Below are 21,358 nucleotides of genomic sequence, written 5' to 3' on the forward strand. Positions count from 1 at the left end.
ACTGCTCTCCCATTGAAATGGGAACCACTGCTCTAGAATGACCAACTGTCCCATTTTGCTCAGGACCAAGGAATTTAGCATGTGGGACTTTTCAGTGCTAAAACTGAAACCGTGCACCTCAGATTGGAACTTGAACCCACGCGGCTGGGACTCAAACCCGGCCAAAATCCGTAGTCTTTCGACTGAGATCACACACCTGGTTTCAGGACTTAATGAAGCTCAGGTTCTTTTTTTTGTAATTATTTTATTTTTGGCTGCGTTGGGTCTTCGCTGCACGCAGGCTTTCTTTAGTTGCAGAGAGCGGGAGCTACTCTTCATTGCGGTGCATGGGCTTCTCATTGCGGTGGCTTCTCTTGTTGTGGAGCACAGGCTCTAGGTGCACGGGCTTCAGTAGTTGTGGCTCGCGGGCTCTAGAGCGCAGGCTCAGTAGTTGTGGCGCATGGGCTTAGTTGCTCCGCGGTATGTGGGAATCTTCCCGGACGAGGGATCGAACCTGTGTCCCTTGCATTGGCAGGTGGACTCTTAACCACTGCACCACCAGGGAATCCCCCAAGCTCATGTTCTTGATGTCTCATCGCAGAAAGAATTCAGTGAGAGGCAAAGTGATAGGTAAGAAGTGGATTTATTTAGAGAGAAACACACTCCACAGACAGAGTGTGGGCCATCTCAGAAGGCGAGAGCGACACCAGAGTATGGGGTTGTTAGTTTTTATAGGAATGGGTAATTTCATAGGCTAATGAGTGGGAGGAGTATTCCAGCTATTTTAGGAAGGGGCGGGGATTTCCGGGAATTGGACCACCACCCACTTTTTGATCCTTATGGTCGGTCTTGGAACTGTCACGGCACCTGTGGATGTCATTTAGCTTGATGATGTAAGCGTATACTGAGGCTCAAGGTCTAGTGCAATTTGACTTGTCTGCCATCTTGGACCCATTTGGTTCTAATCAATTTATGTCATGTCCTCGGACTATGTCATTCTTTCACAGGTTGTGCCCTGCCCGATTCCCTCGTTTCATTCCCCCCTCAGAGATTTTACTTCCATATTTTTACGGGAAGCAAAAGAGGGCGATAGTCTGTCTCCTGTAACTGCTTCCAGGCTGAGTAGGGGCATCAACCCTGTCTGTCAGGCAGTAAAAATCTCTGGATGCCTGATCTAGGGGCCCCAGGGATAGGGCAGCTCCTTGTTTTAAGTCGGTATGGGCTGGAATCCTCACATAGGCAGCATCTTAGTGTGGAAGTGTTGTAATTGTTTCCGTAGCCTTTCTATGAATCTCCTTGATGATGAAGCACTTTTTTTTAACAGCATCAGAGTACAAAAATATCTATAAATGACAAAAGACTTAAAAGGCATGGTTAAACATCTGATTACAGTGTAATCGATAAAGAAACTCGGTTACAATAACCAGAATTACAAATGATTACATTTAACTTAGCACACCAAATAATCCTAATTAAATATTTCTCTTTAAGATACCTCAGGGACCTCTAAAGTACCCCAAAGTTAGCTGGAAATCAAAAGAAACTTAATTAAAATTTGATATTTGGGAAGTTTGTCAAAAAGTTTTGAAACACTTGGTCAAATAAGGTCATAGGTCACTGTGAGACAATACTTATTCCTTAACCAAAGTTACAAAAGATCTCAAAAGCAAATACAAGTCACTTAAAGGCAAAGAAACTCACACAATCTGTTGTCAAAAGCAGCATTTCAAGAATACTTTGGAGAAACCAAATCCGGTCTTGTTCCAGCCCATTCCTAACAAAATCCATTTACCCAACTAAATTCAATCCAGTCTTAGAAAATCCTGATCAGGCATAACTCTTTTCAGTATTTTTCATTCTTCACACCTTCTTTTATTAAAAACACATATCTTACTTTTCTTAGAAGTATTTTTCACATTGAGTTACTTTTCTTGTTGACAGATTTGTAACAGAAAGAATAAGGTCTTATTTGACCTCTCATGAACCTAGGTACAACAGAAGTATTATGCTTAACATGGATGGCTCTAACTTGTCTGTATTAATCAAACCAACAAACTTAAGCCACCTTCAATACCAGAGAGCAGTTTAGTACTGAATATTTTCCAGATGACATGAACCTGAGATCCATTTTGGCCAGATTGTTTTTTATTTCTGAGTATTTATATAAGCGCTTAATTTTTTAAAAGCCAATTAAGTAGATCTCTTTTACGAATTAATTTTTGGCAATACCATACACCTACAATGCACATATAGATACATATGAACACACAAACACAGAGGCCTCATAGTTCCCATTCCAAAATTTCAGGCCTGAGTCAGGTACAACATAAAAGCCATCAGTTACAAGGAGCTGGATTCAAATTGGGCTTCTAGCAGATGGAACAAATCAAGCTCACCTACCTAGATGGCTAAACCCTTTTTACTGCTGTTCACAGAAAAGACACTTAAGATTTCTATGTATCCTTGACAAGTCAAGTTCTAAATTACTTTGACCCTCTTTTTAAAATTTTTAAAAAGATGGCAGAGATAAGGGTTCCTGAGAAGACCAGATAGGACATTTGCATCTCAAAGATACAGGCAAGTTCCTCCTAGGATGACTTTGTTTCCCCTTTGTTTAATATTTACAAGCCTCTTAAAATAAATAGGGAAGGTTTGGGGAGTGTGGGTTTTGGATTATTTTTGGAGCCACGCCTCTGGTCCTGTAAAGACTACATTTGTAAAACAAGGACAGTTTTGTTTTCTTTTTCAAATAATTGGGTGGTTACCTCAATGATATTGAAGGACTGACATACCCATTCACCTCTGTTGGAAACTTTTATTTTTCCTTATTTAGCTTAGGGGAGAAGCCCTCTTCCAAAATTCCTCTGGGGCTCTGAATATCAGCTATGGTCAGTTTGGTCAGACCAGTGGCCTCCTATTTTGGTAATCTACTTACAGACATCTTTCAGGATCTTCCCTAGGTTTAAGAAATTTGTTACCTTATATTTAGACACTATATAACCCTTTTTACTTAATAATCACCGGTTGGATATCTTTGGCCAAGCCCAGAACCTCAATATTCCACATTCCAGGGTCTACTAAGGCTTCTATTTTAGCTTCAGATTTTATCTGTTTCTTTTTGCTTTTTGTTAGAACCATTTGGTGATGAGGGTGGTTCCCTTGCCCCTCAAGAAACAGAGTGGCCCCTAACTTAGTTAATAAATCTCTTCCCATTAAATGGATGGGACAGTCAGGCACAAACAGAAAGGAATGTAAAAACAGCTGGCCATTGATCTTGAACAAAAGGGGTTCCAGGAAAGTGTGCCCCTGTCTCTTCCCTGACAACTCCATTAAGTATTCCTTATGATTGCTAAGTTTTCCAATCCTTTGGGTTAAGACAGAGAAGGTTGCACCAGTGTCTGTAAGAAATTCTATCAAGTGGCCCGCCACATCAGTGACCACCGAGGCATGACATTAGTTATGTAGATGGTGTCTCTAGGCAGAGCCACTTCCGGCCTTGGGCCCCTTCAGTCTTCTGATTGCAAAACCATCAATGGCCGAGGGGCCCCCGTTGCTCTCTGGCATCTGGGGCATTCCCTTTTCCAGTGCCCTGGCTGTTTGCAAAGGGCACATTGATCACAATCCTCCCTCCATTGCCTTTGTCCACACAGGGTACACTGGCCTTGTGGGCCTCGTGGTCTGCCAGGGCCAGATTGGCCCAGAAAAGCCGCTTCCCCTTTGGTGGTCTTTGAGCAGACAAAGCCACTGCAATCATGTGGGCCTTTTGCACATTTCTCTGGGTGCGTTCAGGCTTTTTGGCCATATCCCTATTACTGAAAACCTAATAAGCCAATTGGAACAAATCATTCATTGATTGGAGTCTGAGGACCAGCAGTTGCTTTCTGAGTTTTGTGCCTGATGTCTGGGGCAGACTGGGCTATGAAATGCATAGCCAGAAGGGCCTGTACCCCAGGGGAGGAGGGATCCACGTTCATTCGGGATCCACGTTCATTCCACGTTCATTCGGGATCCATGGCCTTGTAGGGTGAGTCAGTTTAAATGTCCTTTGTGTCCTTCCGAGAGTTATCCCTCCCGAGCGACACATGCCTTATAAATTCCTTTTGGGTTCCATTGCCTAGATACAAGGCCATGAAAATTTGAACATAGGGTACTTCACTCCATTTTAAATTTCCTAACTCATATTGTGACCAAACCTGATTACATAACGTACTAAGTTTTTTTCCTTTTAATTCCTGTTGTCCAAATCTTTCCCGACCCCAGAGTATATGGCCCAGAGGAGTATTGGTTGGGATTGATGCAGCCCTGACCCATTTCAGACAAGCCTGAGGTGACGTCTCTGACTCCTGAGCTATCCAAAATTCCACTCTTAAGTCAAAATCCACCACGCAATTCAGTCAAGATTTGCACTTACAGCTTTAGATGCTATCCCTTCCAAGGTAGCCTCCCAACCAGGTGTTAGTTCCCCAGAAGTCGCAAAGAGATGGCACAGAAGACGTCCCCAACAGTGTTGATGATGAACAGGAGTTGGTGTAGCTATAAGCTGGGAATAAAGGGTCAGCACTTGTAAGGGTCAGAGGGAGGGGAGTAAAAGCAATAAAAAGTACACCTTGGTGGTCACACAGGTCTTCTGGGGTTAACAGAAGAAAGAAAGAAATAGAGCAGGAATGAACAAGAATACAAGAATGTAGGAGAAAAACCTCAGGGTCAAGGAGACGAGTATAGAGATTAATAATTCTGTCCTGGACCTGCTGTTGGATGTACATAAGTATACGGGGTTAACCCGCAGTCAAAAATGAGCAGACATTGGCAGAGCATCTTCCCCAGTATGCACGGCTTGCGGCATCCCACGGGCCTCTTTAGGACCAAGAGCTGACTCTCAACATTTTCTTACCTTATCACTGTCCCTTTGTGGTCGCCAGCTGAAACTGTGCCCCTCAAATGGGGACTTGAACCCACGTGGCCGGGACTCAAACCCGGCCAAAACCCAGATTGGGACTCGAACCCTCGTGGCTGGGGCTCGAACCTGGCCAAAACCGAGAATGGGACTCGAACCCACACAGCCGGGCCTCGAACCCAGCCGAAAACCCAGATTGGGACTTGAACCCATGTGTCTGGGACTCAAACCCAGCCAAAACCCACAGTCTTCCAACTGAGATCACACACCTGGTTTCAGGACTTAATGAAGCTCAGGTTCTTGACGTCTCATCACAGAAAGAATTCAGTGAGAGATAAAGTGATAGGTAAGAAGTGGATTTATTTAGAGAGAAACACACTCCACAGACAGAGCGTGGACCATCTCAGAAGGTGAGAAAGGCACCAGGGTATGGGGTTGTCAGTTTTTATAGGTGTCGGTAATTTCATAGGCTAATGAGTGGGAGGAGTATTCCAACTATTTCAGGAAGGGCCGGGGATTTCCAGGAATTGGGCCACTGCCCACTTTTTTTTTTTTTTTTTAATTAATTTATTTATTTATTTTTGGCTGTGTTTGGTCTTCGTTTCTGTGCAAGGGCTTTCTCTAGTTGTGGCAAACGGGGGCCACTCTTCATCGCGGTGCACGGGCCTCTCACTGTCGCGGCCTCTCTTGTTGCGGAGCACAGGCTTCAGACGTGCAGGCTCAGTAGTTGTGGCTCACGGGCTTAGTTGCTCCGTGGCATGTGGGATCTTCCCAGACCAGGGCTCGAACCCGTGTCCCCTGCATTGGCAGGCAGATTCTCAACCACTGCGCCTCCAGGGAAGCCCGCTGCCCACTTTTTGATCCTTATGGTTGGTCTTGGAACTGTCACGGTGCCTGTGGGTGTGTCATTTAGCTTGCTGATGTGAGCGTATACTAAGGCTCAAGGTCTAGTGCAGTCGACTTGTCCGCCATCTTGGACCCATTTGGTTCTAATCAGTTTATGTCATGTCCTCGGGCTATGTCATTCTTTCAAATGTTGTGCCCTGCCCCCTTCTCTCCTGTTTCAGAACCAGGACAGTCCCATTTAACCTGGGACAAGTTGACCAGCTGTCACTGATATGTTCTGTTCCATGTGAAGTAAAGAAGTAAGAAACAAAACAACTTGAAAAGTCTATCTTTCGTAGGCATGGACAAAGGTTTTGGGGAAATGTGGTAGCATTCCACATCAGCATGTTTTCTAATTCCTTAAAGGTATTAGAATTTTGTCTTTTTCCTCAGTGTCCCTAACGCCTGAGCCATGGTGAGATGGTCTTGGGAGGTTTAGTCTCGGCCACTGGACCAAGAGGACATGATTCAAGTCATGCCACCTTTCCAGAAGAGAGGTTCTTGTTTGATGCCAGGTAGTGAGTTTGAATGACAGGCTTCTCCTTGGAATTGTAGGCAGTATACATCACGAAAGGGACAGCAGCAGTGGGGTTTAATTTAATTCCATTTTCCCTTGCAGCCCTGATAAATTATTGCTGCAGGGAAAAATGATTTTACTTTCTCAGACAAAAACGATTTGAATGTTGAATGTGCTCCAGGGAAGTCAGGGGCTAGGAGAAGGTCTCCAGTGGGCTTAAAAATATTTAAATGGCATATCACAGAATTTGTTCCAACGCCTCCTGTGCCTGGCCTGGTAAATGGATTATACCAGAAGGGCCTCCTTTCCAGACTGTTCAGAAGTCACATAAAATCATATCAGCCATCTTGGCTAAATGTTATGTGTTTTCGGGCGTCTCGTTGGAAAAGGTATTTGATTATAGTGCTGCATATTCTGCATACATTGGTGGATGAAGCAGCTAAGATAAAGATTCTAGAGCCTGGCGTCGTGACCACTTACAAATAGGACAAGTTTCAACATGAGTGGAAAATGGCCAGTGTTTGTCATCTTCCTTCCAGAAAATGATGGTTGCTTAGGGATGTGGTTCTGCTGGGAGACTTTTTAAATGGCAGAGGGATTGAGTTATGGAGGGAGGAAGACTCGGGCCCCAAAGTGGTATCAAGAGGAGGCTGGTGAATCTGGGGAGGGGTGCAGTGTAGACGGAACACCTCCCCCACTAAAGAACAGTGGGGAAAGGGCTCTAGTGCTTGTAAGGAGACATAAGTACTTTGTCTAAACTGAACAATGCCTAACTTACTTTGGGGAGATTCCACAAACCTGTTTCGGTCCCGTTAAAAGCACAAGAAAACCACTTGCCTGTGAGTAGAATCCACACCTCTCTGTATGACCCTTTGGCATATCACTCTGGGGTGTGGTGGCAAACGGGAGGGCACCTGGGGGACGTTATGCTCGTGACCACTTCCCGCAAGCCAGCCCAACGCGACTTTCCCACTCTCAGCGTTGACCCCAGTTACCCTCCAGCTTCAGTGACTGAAAGAATAAATCCTAGGCGAAAGCTGTAAAAACCCCTGTCGGGAAGCAGCCCCTTCCTTCTAAGCAGATTGAAGGGAAGGTAAATGAGCAGTTACTGCGGAGTGGAGTAATGATTTTATGGGCATGAGAGATGATTTTATGGGAGTGAGACAGTCTGCATTAGATCAGCAAGAAGAATTGTCCTGTGAATTATGAAACTGCTCCGTGCGCCCCTCATAGCACACCTGAGAGCAGTGGCCTCCATCTGACACTCACTCGGCTGCAGGGGCGGGGAGGGGGGGGCGGCTCTGATTTCCCCGTTTGTTATAGCGCTGGGTATCGGCCTGGAGCTTTCTTTGGGTTAGGTCTGACCAGCCATCGAAAATATATATTTGTCTTTTAAAAAGCAGGGACTGGATACTGTCAGAAATCAGAGAAACAATTTGGGAAGACATGCAAGGTGCACAGTATTTTACTGGCTCTGGATGTCATTTAAACCCCATGTCCAAGAGGGGTTTGGGGTTTGGGGTTCTTTTACCTTGATGTCCCCCCTCTCTTAGCTAGATCAGCTTGCAGTTCACAACCGCTTCTTGATGTTCTTTATTGCCAGCACGCAGCCCTCAGGAGCTGGGAGTCTGCGTCATCGCTCTGGGTGTGAGGTACTGCTAGACGCTGGTGTCCCAGACACTTAGCTGTAGGCACCAGCACAGGAAAGAAACAAAATGGTAGCATCTGGAAAGACAGAAAACGCCACAGTGGAGTGCTGGGGGGGAATAAAATCATGCAGCCATACTTCAGTAGTATATCATTCTATATATGTAAATATAATATTTAAAGGAATTCTCTGGGCCTGCAGTAAGCTGTAGAGTTTGCCTCAGAAGGAAAACAGAACAAAGCAAAGCAAAACTTAATTAGTCCTTGGTTTACCAAGGGTCTTGGGACCTGTGCCCTTGGGTTTTCCTTGTTTTGAGAATGTTTTCTGCAAATGGCTGCCCGGGTGCCTGTTCAGAGGAATGACTCTGTCTTTGCATTATTTTCCTGGGACTGCAGCAACAAATGGCTGTGACCTGGGTGGCTTTAGACAACACACATTTATCCCCTCCCAGGGTGGAGGCCAAAAGTCTGAAATCAAGGTATTGGCAGTGTTGGTTCTTTCTGGGGAACCAATCCGTTCTGTGCCTCTCTCCTGCCTTGTAGTGTCTGTGGCCATCCTACATGTCCTAAATATGAACCGAGGACGATTTAACTATGGTAAAGACCAGGGAGGTGGGGACCGAGTGGCTGAAGAGAGAAGAGAGGAAATAGAAGTCCTCTGATTTCTCTAGCAGTCAGTTTCTCTGGAAAGATATGGTAGCAGGGTGAGGCCCTGGACAGACTCTAATTGTCTTTTTTTCTGTCTTTCTTTCATCTTAGCAAACTGCCTAGTTGGGCTAGAGCTGTTGTTCCCAAGATATTTTATGTTACAGAGAAGGCGTGGAACTATTATCCCTACACGATTACAGGTAAGTCCTTGTACACCCAGTATGTCGCATGCAAGGACACAGGAGGATTCAGATTTCACTGACTGAGGGTGGGTTATCCAAGCAGGGACTGGTGGGAACGCTGTGATATCTCCCTGACCCTTTGCCTCCATACTTTTAGGTCAGCACTCTTCCTAGCAGGGGGTTGGGGGGCTTAAGCAAAACTATTCCATCTTCCTTCTTAAAGTGATTGTAGTAAATAACATATGGAGAAGAAAAGGGAAGCTCTTTTTAGTGACATTTCTAGAGATTTCGTGATCCTTATTTCTCCCTCTTGTCTCAGTAATACCCAAATAATGTTGAGTTGGGGTTTGTTCATAAACAAGTTGTTTATTTTGACTTGTTTGCTTTACAAATGCCCCCCCACCCCCGCAAAACAAAACCTGACTATAATTTATATAAAAGGTTCTGTTGGGTCTCTCTGCTCCAAACCACTTCCTTTGCAATAGGATAATATGAAAATCACTTTCTTCCTCACTTGTGGTAGAGTGATAATAACACTCAGTGTTGGTACTGAGCTAGACACTGGCCAGAAATTTAGAAGGTTTGGTTCCTGCCCTCGAACACATGAAAATTCAAGATCCCATTTGAATGTCATCCTAACAGGGTCTTCTTATTGGTTTTAAAAGCTGCTTTTCCACTTAACAGATTTCCTTTGTGGTTAATGAAATGCTCTACTGGAATTATTAGTCTTTAATTCTGCTTTTCTAAGGCCAACTCTTTGGTTTTTAATTAGCCACAAACCTATAGTCTAATTGAATCTTGTCTTACACTCCTTATCTACCCAACCACAGAAGTATGTGAAAGAGTTTCGAGAGCAAACATAGAGACACTTAGTATTTATGAAAGTTTAATCCTCGGAAGGTTTCTTTACCACATTTTTAATAATTATAATTCAGCAATATTTATTAGTTCTGTGGTTTTATATTGCATATGTGTGGTCTAAATCATCCTTTTCTCTCTCTTTTTTCTTTTCCCTCTTGTCCAAATGAACATCTGGGACCAGAATACACAGTAAGTTTCACTTAATCATTTTAAAATATTCAGCCTAAGATCAGTGGAGTAATTGGAACTTCCCTTGTGCTTCTCATCTTATCAATGTAATAAAAAAAAAAAAAAAGAGGAATAATACAGAATCAGAAATATTTAAATGTAGGCTATTACATAGTTATATATAATGCAATAATTTGAATGTTCTCATTTGTTCAAGAGTATGAATGTTAATTTAAAATGCCTTTACATAATTAACTTTTGCTTGTATTTTTAAATAGCTTGACTGCTCTACCTGTTAGTTCACTGAAATAGAAGAACAGTTTCTAGCAATGTGGTATTAAAGAGATGATGGTAGTTATCAGTGGAAGGTGGGGCTTTTCCTTACAGTCTGTGACCTGATCCCTCATAGAAAGACCTTGAAACGAAAGGTCAAACTATTGACTTACGTTCAAACTATTTTACTCAGATGGGACAGTCTCGGTGGCTTGATAAAGTCGTTTAATTTCTACCTGTCCTAAGAGCCTGTAGAGTCATTACTTACACTAAAAAAAAAATGTCTATAAGGTCATTGTGTTGTGGTATTTTCATTTGGATCATTTTCACCAATGGCAAATAGGTCAAACTGTCATAAGAAGAAAATGGTTAACTGAGCTGTGATGGAGTTGAGTTTTTAGTCTTAATCAAAACAGCCAAAGAGGAGAGAGATGGTGAGAACTGCATGGAGAAAAATGATTCCTCATGTCCTTGGTATGAGCATGGTACATACATGGCACATAGTAGATTCTCAATGAATAGTTATTGAATGACAGAAGGAATGCATGGGTCAGAGGTAGATGGGTAGTCCCAACAGATACAAAAGTGTCACCTGCTTTGGGGTCAGGTAGGCCTGAATATCCTCTGGTTCTTACTAGCTAAAGTTCTTAAGTAAATGACCCACAACTGCCAGTTCTTGAACTCATGCTGGTCCATTACTGTGTTCTCACCCATCCTTTGCAAAATGAAAGGAAAAAAAAAAGTTTTTCATAAAATTAAATTTATTCCACTTAAAGGACTGTTGATAATTAGAACCCTCATTCTTGGGTATTAAAATGTCTTTTATGAAATGAAGGAATATATATGGCACCCTCCCCAATGTCCCTATCTTTGGGGAAAAAAAGGCAGTTCTATGGCAAAATACAATTTTTACAATTTAGAAGTCAGAGAAACACTGTTCTAGAACAAGGAGCTTAACTTCTGTGAACCTAAGTTTCTTCATCTCTAAAATTGGGATAATCCCTTTTTCAGAGAGCTATTAGTAGTAGGATTCAATGATCTAACACAGGGATTAGGAGACTTTTTTTGTAAAGGGTCATATAGTAAATATTTTCTGCTTTGTGGGCCAAACAGTCTCTGTCTTTGAGAAAGCAGCCAGAGATGATATGTAGAGATATGGGCTTGGTCATGTTTACCCAGGCAGTAGGCTGCATTTGGCCCCCAGGCTATAGTCTATCAACCCCTGATCTAATGTATGGAAAACTGTTAGCATGTTGCCTATAAATAACAGGCAATTAAATGGTTCCCAGACAGCACTTCCCAGCCCTATCAATTGCACCGTCTTCAAGAGGAAGACTTAGGAATCTTTTGAATCCCACCTCCATTGACAGTCATGCAGATTAATTCCTTTTAAGCCTCCATTTCCTCATCTGTAAGAGGGGAAAATATGATAACTTTCTCGTGAGGCTGATATGAAGATTATATCAAATAATCCACATGAAATCTCAGCCTAGTCCTTGGTGCATGGTAAATCCTCAATATTCATGGTAAATCCTTCGTTATTATTACATATCATACAGTGCTGGAAGCTGCCATCATTAAAATGGAAGTTCTATGGATGAATAAATGGGACTATATGTTGGTGCCCCTCAACGCAGACTGGGCTCATTAGACTGGACGGTACTAATTTTCTAGGATTTAATTTGATTTTATTGATAGCTGATGTTACCCCATTTCCCACGTCTCCCAAAGCTTGTGCGTGGACTTTTCTTTTGAAATGTAATCCATAGTTGCAAGGCCAAGAGAATTCTTGTCCCTATAACAATGCAAAGGCAGTTATTTGCTGCCTTAGAATTGGGTCACCTTGACTTGACCCAAAACTGATGGTACTTATTCTCCATAAATTCATGACACTACTGTGAAATATGGGGGTGATTAACAGAGAAATGAAGTCTGCAAAATGTTTAGTGGTATTGTGCTCATTTTTTAAGACTATGTATTAAAGTACTGAAAACAGAAGGCAACAGAATGGAAACCATGGTTCCTGACAAAGCAATCCCCACAGGGACGCACCTCCCATGGAAGCCTTTCCCGCCAGTCTCCATCACCATGAACCCTGGTCTCTTGTGCCCACCTCTGTGCAGGCCACGGAGGATTTCTGAGGGGCTCATAGCCTTTACTTCTGCCCAGCCTCTGCCCCACACTACTGCTGCAGTTCTAATCATACAGTTCAGACTTTTAAAGGGACACAAATTATTTCTGCTTGAGGAAATTTGGAGAGAAAACATGAAGAAGTTAGAGTCGTATAGTCTCATACTCAGCCCCTTCTGACTCTTTAGGTATTACTTGATTTCTTCTAGGCCCTCATGTTTTTGGTCAATTCCTCCCTAATGTAATCCTTGGGGTAGTTCCCTAGAGCTGCCGTAACAAAGTATCACAAATTGGGTGGCTTAAAACAACAGAAATTTATTGTCTTACAGTTCTGGAGTCTAAAAGTCTAAATCAAGTTGTCGGCGGGGCAGTGCTCTCTCTGCAACCTGTAGGGAAGGAATCCCTCTTTGCCTCTTTCTAGCTTCTGGTGGCCTCTGGCATTCCGTGGCTTGTGGGAGCACCACTCCAGTCTCTGCCTCTGTTTTCACATAGCTGTCTTCCCTCTGTGTGTGTCTGTATCTTCACATGGCATCCTCTTCACTGTGTCTCTCTCTTCTTATAAGGACATCAGTCATACTGGATTAAGGACCTGCCTTATGCCAGTTTGACATCATCTTAACTAATTACATCTGTGACGACCCTAATTCCCAGTAAGATCACATTCTGAGGAACTGGGGTTAGGAATTCAACATGTATTTAGTGGGGACCCAATTCAACCCATAACATCATCTTTCAATTTTAGGTTAACAGTAATTTATTACTGAGCACCAACAATGTGTAAAGCATTATGCTAGATGCTAGGCTTCATTAAGCAATGACCCCTGCCCTTTAGGAAGTCACAGTCTGGTGGGAAATAGTTAGACATTCCAGTCAAAACCTGGGAGTCATCTGCAAGTCCTGGAGTTTTCTGGAGGCAAGATGGGACAGGCCATCACACAGCTCAGGGGACAGGCTGGCACTCAGACCTGGTTGAGCTCTGAGCTGGGCTAACAGCAGAGGTTCAGACCAGAGGGCAGAATGAACGGCACTGGGCATCCAGCCAGAAAAGCGATTGCAATGTGAAAGGGAAGGCCCTGGCCCCTGCACTGGGGCCATGAGCTTCAGAGACAGGACTAGAGTCCTCAAGAAGATGTACAGGTGAGAACAGGACACAGCCCTCCTACATAGGTTACTTGGTCATGAGATGCTGAGCTGATAAAGTTGCCAGCTTTAGCAAGTAAAAATACAGAATGTCCAATTAAGTTTGAATTTTCAGATTAACAGCAAGTAATTTTTAGTATAAGTATGTCTCAAAAATTGCATGGGCTATACTTATACTAAAAGAGGGCTCATCTCATGTTTTTTTCAATTTATTTTTTATTTATTTATTTTTGGTTGCGCTGGGTCTCGTTGCTGCGCGCAGGCTTTCTCTAGTTGCGGCGAGCAGGGGCTACTCTTCGTTGCGGTGCACGTGCTTCTCATTGCGGTGGCTTCTTTTGTTGCGGAGCACAGGCTCTAGGCGCACAGGCTTCAGTAGTTGTAGCACGCAGGCTCAGCAGTTGTGGCACAGGGAAGTCCCCTCATCTCATATTTTATCTGGCAAGCCTGTTGGGGGGAGGGGTGACAGTGGGGCAGAACTGGTCTCGGAGACTAATGTACAAAAATCAGGCTATAAGAACAGGGGCACATTGGTAGGCCAAGGGAAAGGGAGGAGAGAGAATTGTATAACTCAGGAAACTGTCCTGCAGTTGACATGCCACATTAACGGTGGGGCCAATCACATGATATGTCATAACTACGTAAGTACTTCCTGCCTCAGTTAGGATTAGCTCAGGAAGTGAAATGGACTGAATGGGGCAGAGTAGGGGAAAATAAACTGAGAGCAGGTGAATACATAGCTGTCAGTATTTCAAGGAAGACCAGTGCTATGTGTTACAGTCCAAGTGCAAACAGAGGATTGTGCAAAGGAGAGAGAAATTCTGCCTGGGAGAATTGTGGGAAGATTTCTTGGAGCAGGTGGGGTTTGAGCTGGACCTTGGGGAGAGTAGAACTCCCACCTGTAGATACCTGTTCTGTCTTAGTCTGCTTGGGCTGCATCACAAAACATCATAAACTGGGTGGCTTAAACAACAGACATTTATTTTTCACAGTTCTGGAGTCTAGGAAGTTCACAATCACGGTATCAGCTGGTTCATTTCCTGATGAGAGCTCTCTTCCTGGTTTGCTAACAGTCTTCTTGCTGTGTCCTCACATGGCAGAGAGAGAGCAAAAGCAAGCTCTCTGGTCTCTTCTTATAAGGGCACTAATCCCATCATGAGGACCCCACCCTCATGACCTCATCTAAACCTCATTACCTCCCAAAGGCCCCATCTCCAAATACCATCACATTTGGGGGTTGGGGCTTCAACATATGAATGGAGGGGAACAAACATTCAGTCCACTGTGTGGTCATTCCAGGCTCAGTGGGCATGTGATGTTGCTGGATCCTGGCTGCCCAGACATGTGGAGGCCAGGTAGTGGTAGCTTTGAGTTTCAGGGCAAGGTCTGGATTTAATTCTCCATAGGGAAGCAACATTGTTCCCAGCTAGTCCACTTTTATTTTCCATCCCAAATATAGCACAGCTTTTCTTTCCATCTCCCCAGTGAGGACCTCTGGGTTTTTTTCTCTCTGGCTGCAGGTGCACACTTTCAGGCCTGCAGTGTTCGTTTTGAAGCTGCCTCCCTCCTCCTGACTAGGACTCAGCCGTGTTCTCACGCTCTCTACCCGGGAGGAAGAGCCCACTCTTCTCTCTGACTACAGGGTCTGCTCCCAGGATTTAGGACAGAGGCTTTCAATTGTCTTCATCTTTTCCCCTGTTTTGAATGCTTTTTCACTGGGCTCTTTCTTTATCCACTGACCCTTTAATTCTAAATACCTCTTCTTGATGTCATTCCAAGCCCCATATTTCCTATCTGTGCCCGAAAGCAAAACTTCCCCAAAGCCAAATTCCCAACTGGGGTCACCATACTCCACCCTCCCTCAGGGAGGCAGAGGGGCTCAATAATACTCCGGACAGGTGTCTTTTCTCGTAGGATTAGTCCAGAGCATTGTATGTCTATTCCTAGGATCCCCCCTGGGTCTTATTTCTGACTGTCCAGCTTATTACTGAGACCTCACGCTGCCCTCATTTGTGAGAAAATCCAGCTAAGGGAACTTTCTCTTCAGGGTCATCTAGGGCTTCGGTGTTATCACAGTTATTAAGACGTAAAAGCTTTTTCATCACTGTGAGTGACTGTGTGTGTTTAGGATTATGTGGAAATGCCATTTGCCCAGGAAGTGGAAAAAAATATCTTTAGCTCGGTTATAGGAAAAAAAATCTTAATTGTACAGTAAACAAAGAACAACACAACAGCTATTTTCCAGAGGACAGACCATCTAACCAGTTCTTCAAAACCTGCCGGTTCTTCTGAAGTTTATAAAGTCACAGAGGAAGGTGCCCAAGGAGACTGGCTGCTTTCCAAAGTCGCCGATTTTGTTTTTCTAGGGCTAAAAAAAGGCCTCACTAGAGTATGAATATAGCTCAGCAGCATCAATTCAAGCTCAGTAGTAATGAAGGGGGGAAGAAAAGGCTTTTCTTCTCATTTGTAAGAAATTGAAAACTCAAGCTATTATAAGTCGATAGCAGTGACCTAGAATATACAGTTGCTGTATATATTTTGCTGCCATGAGCACCCACTCCACCAAAACATCTTTTAATATGAATCCGCAGAAGAGGTGATGACAAATGGAGAGCACCTTTCTGTTAGTTGGAAGGGCTAGCCGTTCCCCAAAGATAGTAGTGGGCTGTCCAGTGCTAGCTGCCCAACATTTTAATTATTTAGTTGAAAGAGGTAGAAAAAGTCAACTGTAAGAAACCAGGGAGTAGGAAGTAACTCTTGCATGAGAACCTCAGATGGTACTGAGCCACAGTGAGAGATGCGATTGTTCTGTGTTGGGTTAGTCCAGCTGGGGAAGAAAGTCGGGCTGCTCACAATTGAGTCGTCAGTAACCCAAGGTGAACTCAGGTTATCTTCCCAGGAGTGGCACTAGGGAGATAGAGGTATTTTTCTGAAAGCAGCTAACTATCCTGGATAGGAATTTCACTTTCAATCTTGACCTCATCAGCTTCCCTGATAATAGGAAGAGCTGATGGGTGCTGTGTGTACAGACCGACCTCCATTCCTCTCAGGCCTCTCGTCCTTCTTAAGCTCCCCCTCCCCCACCTTCCACTGAGTCCCAGCCAAGGGTAGTAGAAACCCCTAAATTGCATAACCAGGAAATAGTTACAAGTCTAGGGCAAATACATTATTACACCTGAACTCTAGGAGTGGTCTTGTTTGGAAGGAAATTAGAAACCAATCTGGCCATCTCAGCTACTATGTGAGCTAAGATAGAATGGAGGTCCCTAAATATTCCTTTTTTGGCATCATGGAAATGGGGTAAAGATGGGAGTTAGGTCTCTGCATCACAGTTAACCCTGAGTATCCGGGGCAGTATGTAATTTGGGGGTGGAGGGGGCAACGGAAGTATCCCTTCTTAGAAATGGGGCCATATGAGCTGGGACCTGTTAGGGACCAGGCCATAGAAACAGTCATCCAGCTGGGGACGCTGGATGAGCAAGGCGCAGGCCATCCTCCCAGAGAAGGTGGTGAAGTCAGGTGAGTCATGGGTCATGGCATGAGGCTGGTGTCATAGAGTCAGAACAACCAAGTTCAGAAGTCTTCCAGGTTCAAGAAAACTTAGACAGAAACAGTCTGGAACCATTTATAACTATCACTAAGACGGTTCATAGCCAGTTAAGTAAAGGAAACAACGGGTTATACTGATTTTAACACATTTTGTTATTGTAGAATAACAGTATCGTTTTGAATCTCCAAAAGGAGGCTGTAGTATGCAACACTTCCCACACTCTGTCCCTGAGACCTTGGATTTTGCAAAGCCAGTCTTCTAAAACTTAGGGATGCTCCAGAAGCTCCTCTCAGGGTCAGAGCTATTACGTGACCACTAAATAGGCCAGTGGACCAATTCTATTTCAGTAAATGTTACTTTTCTCCTAAATTTTAGTGGGCTAATGTGTTGCCTGAAGATTACTATGACTCAAATACCAGAGTTTTTTTGGAAGAACTCCCAACTGTAATGATTTTTTTTTTTTTTTTTTTTAAGAATCAGGTGACACAGAACCTGCAAGTTCTTTTCAAGCAAAGTCAATTCTGTTAGACCAAACAGCCAAGGCAGCAGTACATGGGGATGACAGTGAGCTTATGCATTCTGATTTATTTCAGTTTAGAAAATGAACTTCGTTGCATGGGTGAACCAGTTACAAACAAGCTTATTCGCCGAAGTGCCTTTGTCCTTATGCAGGGCTAGGACTTGTCTCCACATCTCAGCAACCCAATTGATTGCTGCCTGGGGAAGACTTTGGAACAGACAGTGTTGTTTGTCCGATTTATCCCAGTTCCATTTGCTCTAGCTGTTCCCAAGCTCTTCTTTGTACATCAAAGAAAATTAATTCAGCCATTTTGGTGGGGGGGAGAGCAGAAGCTAAAATATGCTTCTCTACCATAACGTAGCTTTTAAAGTTATTTGCATTTTTAAAAAATTGTAGTATAGTTGATTTACAATGTTGTGTTAGTTTCAGGTGTACAGCAAAATGATCCAGTTATACATATATATGTATATTTGTTTTCAGATTCTTTTCCATTATAGGTTATTACAAGATATTGAATGTAGTTCCCTGTGCTATACAGTAGGACCTTGTTGTTTATCTATTTTATATATACTATTGTGTATCTGTTAATCCCAAACTCCTAATTTATCCTCCCCCGCCCCGCCTTTCCCTTTCGGTAACCGTAAGTTTGTTTTCTATGTCTGTGAGTCTGTTTCTGTTTTGTAAATAAGTTCATTTGTATCTTTTTTTACATTCCACATATAAGCGATATCATGTGATATTTGTCTTTCTCTGACTTACTTCACTTAGTATGATAATCTCTAGGTCCATGTTTGCATCTTTTTAAACACCGCTAAGAATGACTTTGCAGAGGACAATCACCAAAGAAAAAAATATTTGTTTAAAGGCATTTTCAATAGAAGATTTCCCTAAGAAGTACTCCTTTCCTTCTTTTCTATTTTCTACTTGTACTGAAAATTAGATTTCTCTTCTACAATTTATTGATACCTACGGAGTTGTGTTCAGTTCAAGTTGGTGAGATCAGAGTAATACAACCTGGAAGATTTTGTAGGGCAGCTTTCTTTCTGCAAAAATAAAATAAAACACATATAAATATGGATATACTGAAATAGTACATTTCAGTGATTAAATAAAGTGAATGCAAGTTGCCCCCATGCCTTTCAACTTTTCTAGTCACTAAGATACTCAGAACTACATGATAGTATGTATTTAAGTGAGGAATTTGCCCAGTTGGTTAAGAGGGGTGATTCTTACCATTTTTAACTGAGAAGGCTTGTAATCTGGAAGTTTCCTGCCTGGCCATATGCCAGCCTGTATTTGGGGAGTCACTGATTCGTTCCAATCTCTCTTATTTACATGCAGTTCTTTTTCATTTGACGTATTCCGCCTGCTCTTTCACTCCTTGTCCTGCCTCTGTCGTGTGTAGCTATTGGTATTCACAAGCATCCTGTGCTTATTTCTGCCTTGGCAGGTCCAGCTCTAGATTGGATGAGCCTGAATTTAGTTTCCCTCCTCAATTTTCATGGACGCGCCAGTAGCAAACAATGCCCCATTGAGAAAACATACTTTCATTCATGCATTTGCTCCTTCTCCCTCCTGGCCTCGCTTCTCCAGTGAGTGGCTGTTACTCAGCATGTCAGAAGAGGGACGAGGCTTCATCAATGGGGGAACTAATGAATGAACAGAAGCCTCAGTGTAGGGTGCAGGCTGGTGAGAAGCAGCGGAGAGGCTGTCATTCATTTCCTCACTGTGGGCTGGAATACAAACAGCTGTTTCCTGCTGTATTTCCATGCTCTGCCTTCTACACACTGCCTTCCTCTCACCCTCCCCCACTTCTCTTTCAGGCCCCACCGCTCCTCTTGGCCACATTTTTCTTCCGATGCAGCCTATATTTGGGAAATCACTCTCTGATTCATCCTCATCTTTATTATTTACATGTGATTCCTTTTTGCCTTCTCTTTGCTTTAAAATTCTTCCACTTTTTTTCTCCACTTGGGTCCCTCATCTCATTTTTCTGGACCGATCTTCTTTGCAATTTTTTTCCAACTATCCTGTCTCTAGGACCACCCACCCAGATGTATAAAATCATATGTGACCCTCGGAACCCAGAACAGCCAAGGAAGCCCAAATATCTCCCCTTCTTTCCTTTGCATCTTTCCCTGCAGGATGACTGAGATTCTGAGTAGATGCGGGACAACCAGACATACACCTTCTTGAAATTGTTGTGTCTGTTGAAGATTTTCTATGCACAAGAGAGTATATATATATTACCTTCCAACTATGGGGCAAACTTTCTGTCCAAATGGAAGGATAAAATTTTTCTGATGAAGAATAAAGAAAGTCGAAAGGTACTTTAAAATCTAGGTTGTCTGCTGCCTCTACATACAGATTCACCACCCACAGGCTCCTGTTTTACAACCAGCACAGGCTCCAGCCCCAGATTCCTAGAAGGTAATAAATCCTAAACTCTACACCTATTTCACCAGGTTCACTGGAACATTCTGGATGTAAGTCTTCTGTTGGTGACAGGAGGAAGCATTTGCAAATCCAGTTTTATTAAGGATCCCATCTCAAGCTGAAATTCCCTGTATGGCTTTGGAGTGCATTTAATATGATAATATAGAATATAGTACCAGGGAATCGATGTCTTCAGTGGGGTTCCATTAGAGAGAAGGTCAAGTCTATATAGAGTTTTATGTTCATTGATAGGAAGGAACACATGTTGCTTGCAGTCAGAACAAGATGGTCAGAGAGGAATGCATTGAATTCCAGATAAAAGCTAAAAGGGAATGATCTTTTTTTTTTTTTTTAATGTTTATTTATTTATTTGGCCGCGCTGGGTCTTAATTGTGGCACGCGGGATCTTCGTTGCCGCATGCGGGCTCTTAGTTGCGGCCTGCGGGATCTAGTTCCCTAACCAGGGATCGAACCCGGCCCCCCTGCATTGGGAGCACGGAGTCTTAATCACTGTACCACCAGGGAAGTCCTAAAAGGAAATGATCTTTTAAAAGCCTATAAATACATCATCTGCCCCAAGCCAGCTTCTCAACTCTTCCATTTAATTTTCTTGACTCCAAGCCTCCTTGTAAAGTGTTGCTCTCAGACATGGAAGGATTCCGGCTGCTAACAAGAAGTAAAGCATTGAATTATTGGGCTCAATCAGCAGTTTTCAAACTTTTCTTCTTTGGTCCAGGAAGTTCCATGGACATGCCTCACTGGCCACCACAACCCTGCATAACATTTTATTTGTTTTTCTTTCATTTTACCATTTTATTTTATTTTACTTATTTATTTTATAAATTTATTTATTTATTCATTTATTTTTGGCTGCGCTGGGTCTTTGTTGCTGTGCGCAGGCTGTCTCTAGTTGCGGAGAACGAGAGCTACTCTTCGTTGCAGTGCGCAGGCTTCTCATTGTGGTGGCTTCTCTTGTTGCAGAGCATGGGCTCTAGGCACGTGGGCTTCAGTAGTTGCGGCACGTGGGCTCCTTAGTTGCGGCACACGGGCTCCCCAGTTGTGGCACTCAGACTCCTCAGTTGTGGCATGAGAACTCTTAGTTGCGGCATGCGTGTGAGATCTAGTACCCTGACCAGGGATCAAACACCTGGGCCCCCTGCATTGGGAGTGCAGAGTCTTATCCACTGTGCCACCAGGGAAGTCCCGTGAATTTCTTAAATGAATATTTCCCCAATTTATCTTTCGGGTACCTCCTGTTTTTCCTTCTTTGGGCCTGTTTAAAAGAGGCACATCTCTCATTGAATGGATGCACATGGACATATTTTCTCTGCTCTCAGTGGCCACAGGACATACTGAGGGGCCTTAGCCACCATCACCCCCAACTGAGCACTCAAATCCACTGGAAACACTTGTGTGCTTTCCTAATACTCAGCAGGCAGCAGGATGTGGAGTCATGAGCTTGAACTCAGAGCCAGACAGCCTGAGTCGAATCCATCCCAGCTCTATCATGTAAATGTTATGATTTGGGGCA

General features: G+C 43.4%; 1 protein-coding gene across 5 annotated transcripts in view; it reads left to right on the top strand.

Annotated features, from left to right (window-relative positions):
* Positions 1 to 21,358, top strand: part of PITPNC1 (phosphatidylinositol transfer protein cytoplasmic 1) — a 268,187-nt gene that overhangs the window by 145,113 nt on the left and 101,716 nt on the right. For 2 of the 5 annotated variants that reach the window (XM_082442153.1, XM_082442152.1), the window contains exons 3-4: positions 8,682 to 8,770; positions 9,795 to 9,802. In XM_082442153.1, coding sequence (XP_082298279.1) covers positions 8,682 to 8,770; positions 9,795 to 9,802 — 97 coding nt within the window. Of the gene's footprint in view, positions 1 to 8,681; positions 8,771 to 9,794; positions 9,803 to 19,535; positions 19,719 to 21,358 lie in introns of those variants that run through there. The other 3 variants (XM_082442150.1, XM_082442151.1, XM_082442149.1) reach the window with 2 other exon arrangements.

The sequence above is a fragment of the Balaenoptera physalus genome (assembly GCF_965194825.1).
Source record: "Balaenoptera physalus genome assembly, chromosome: 20".
NCBI lineage: Eukaryota > Metazoa > Chordata > Mammalia > Artiodactyla > Balaenopteridae > Balaenoptera > Balaenoptera physalus.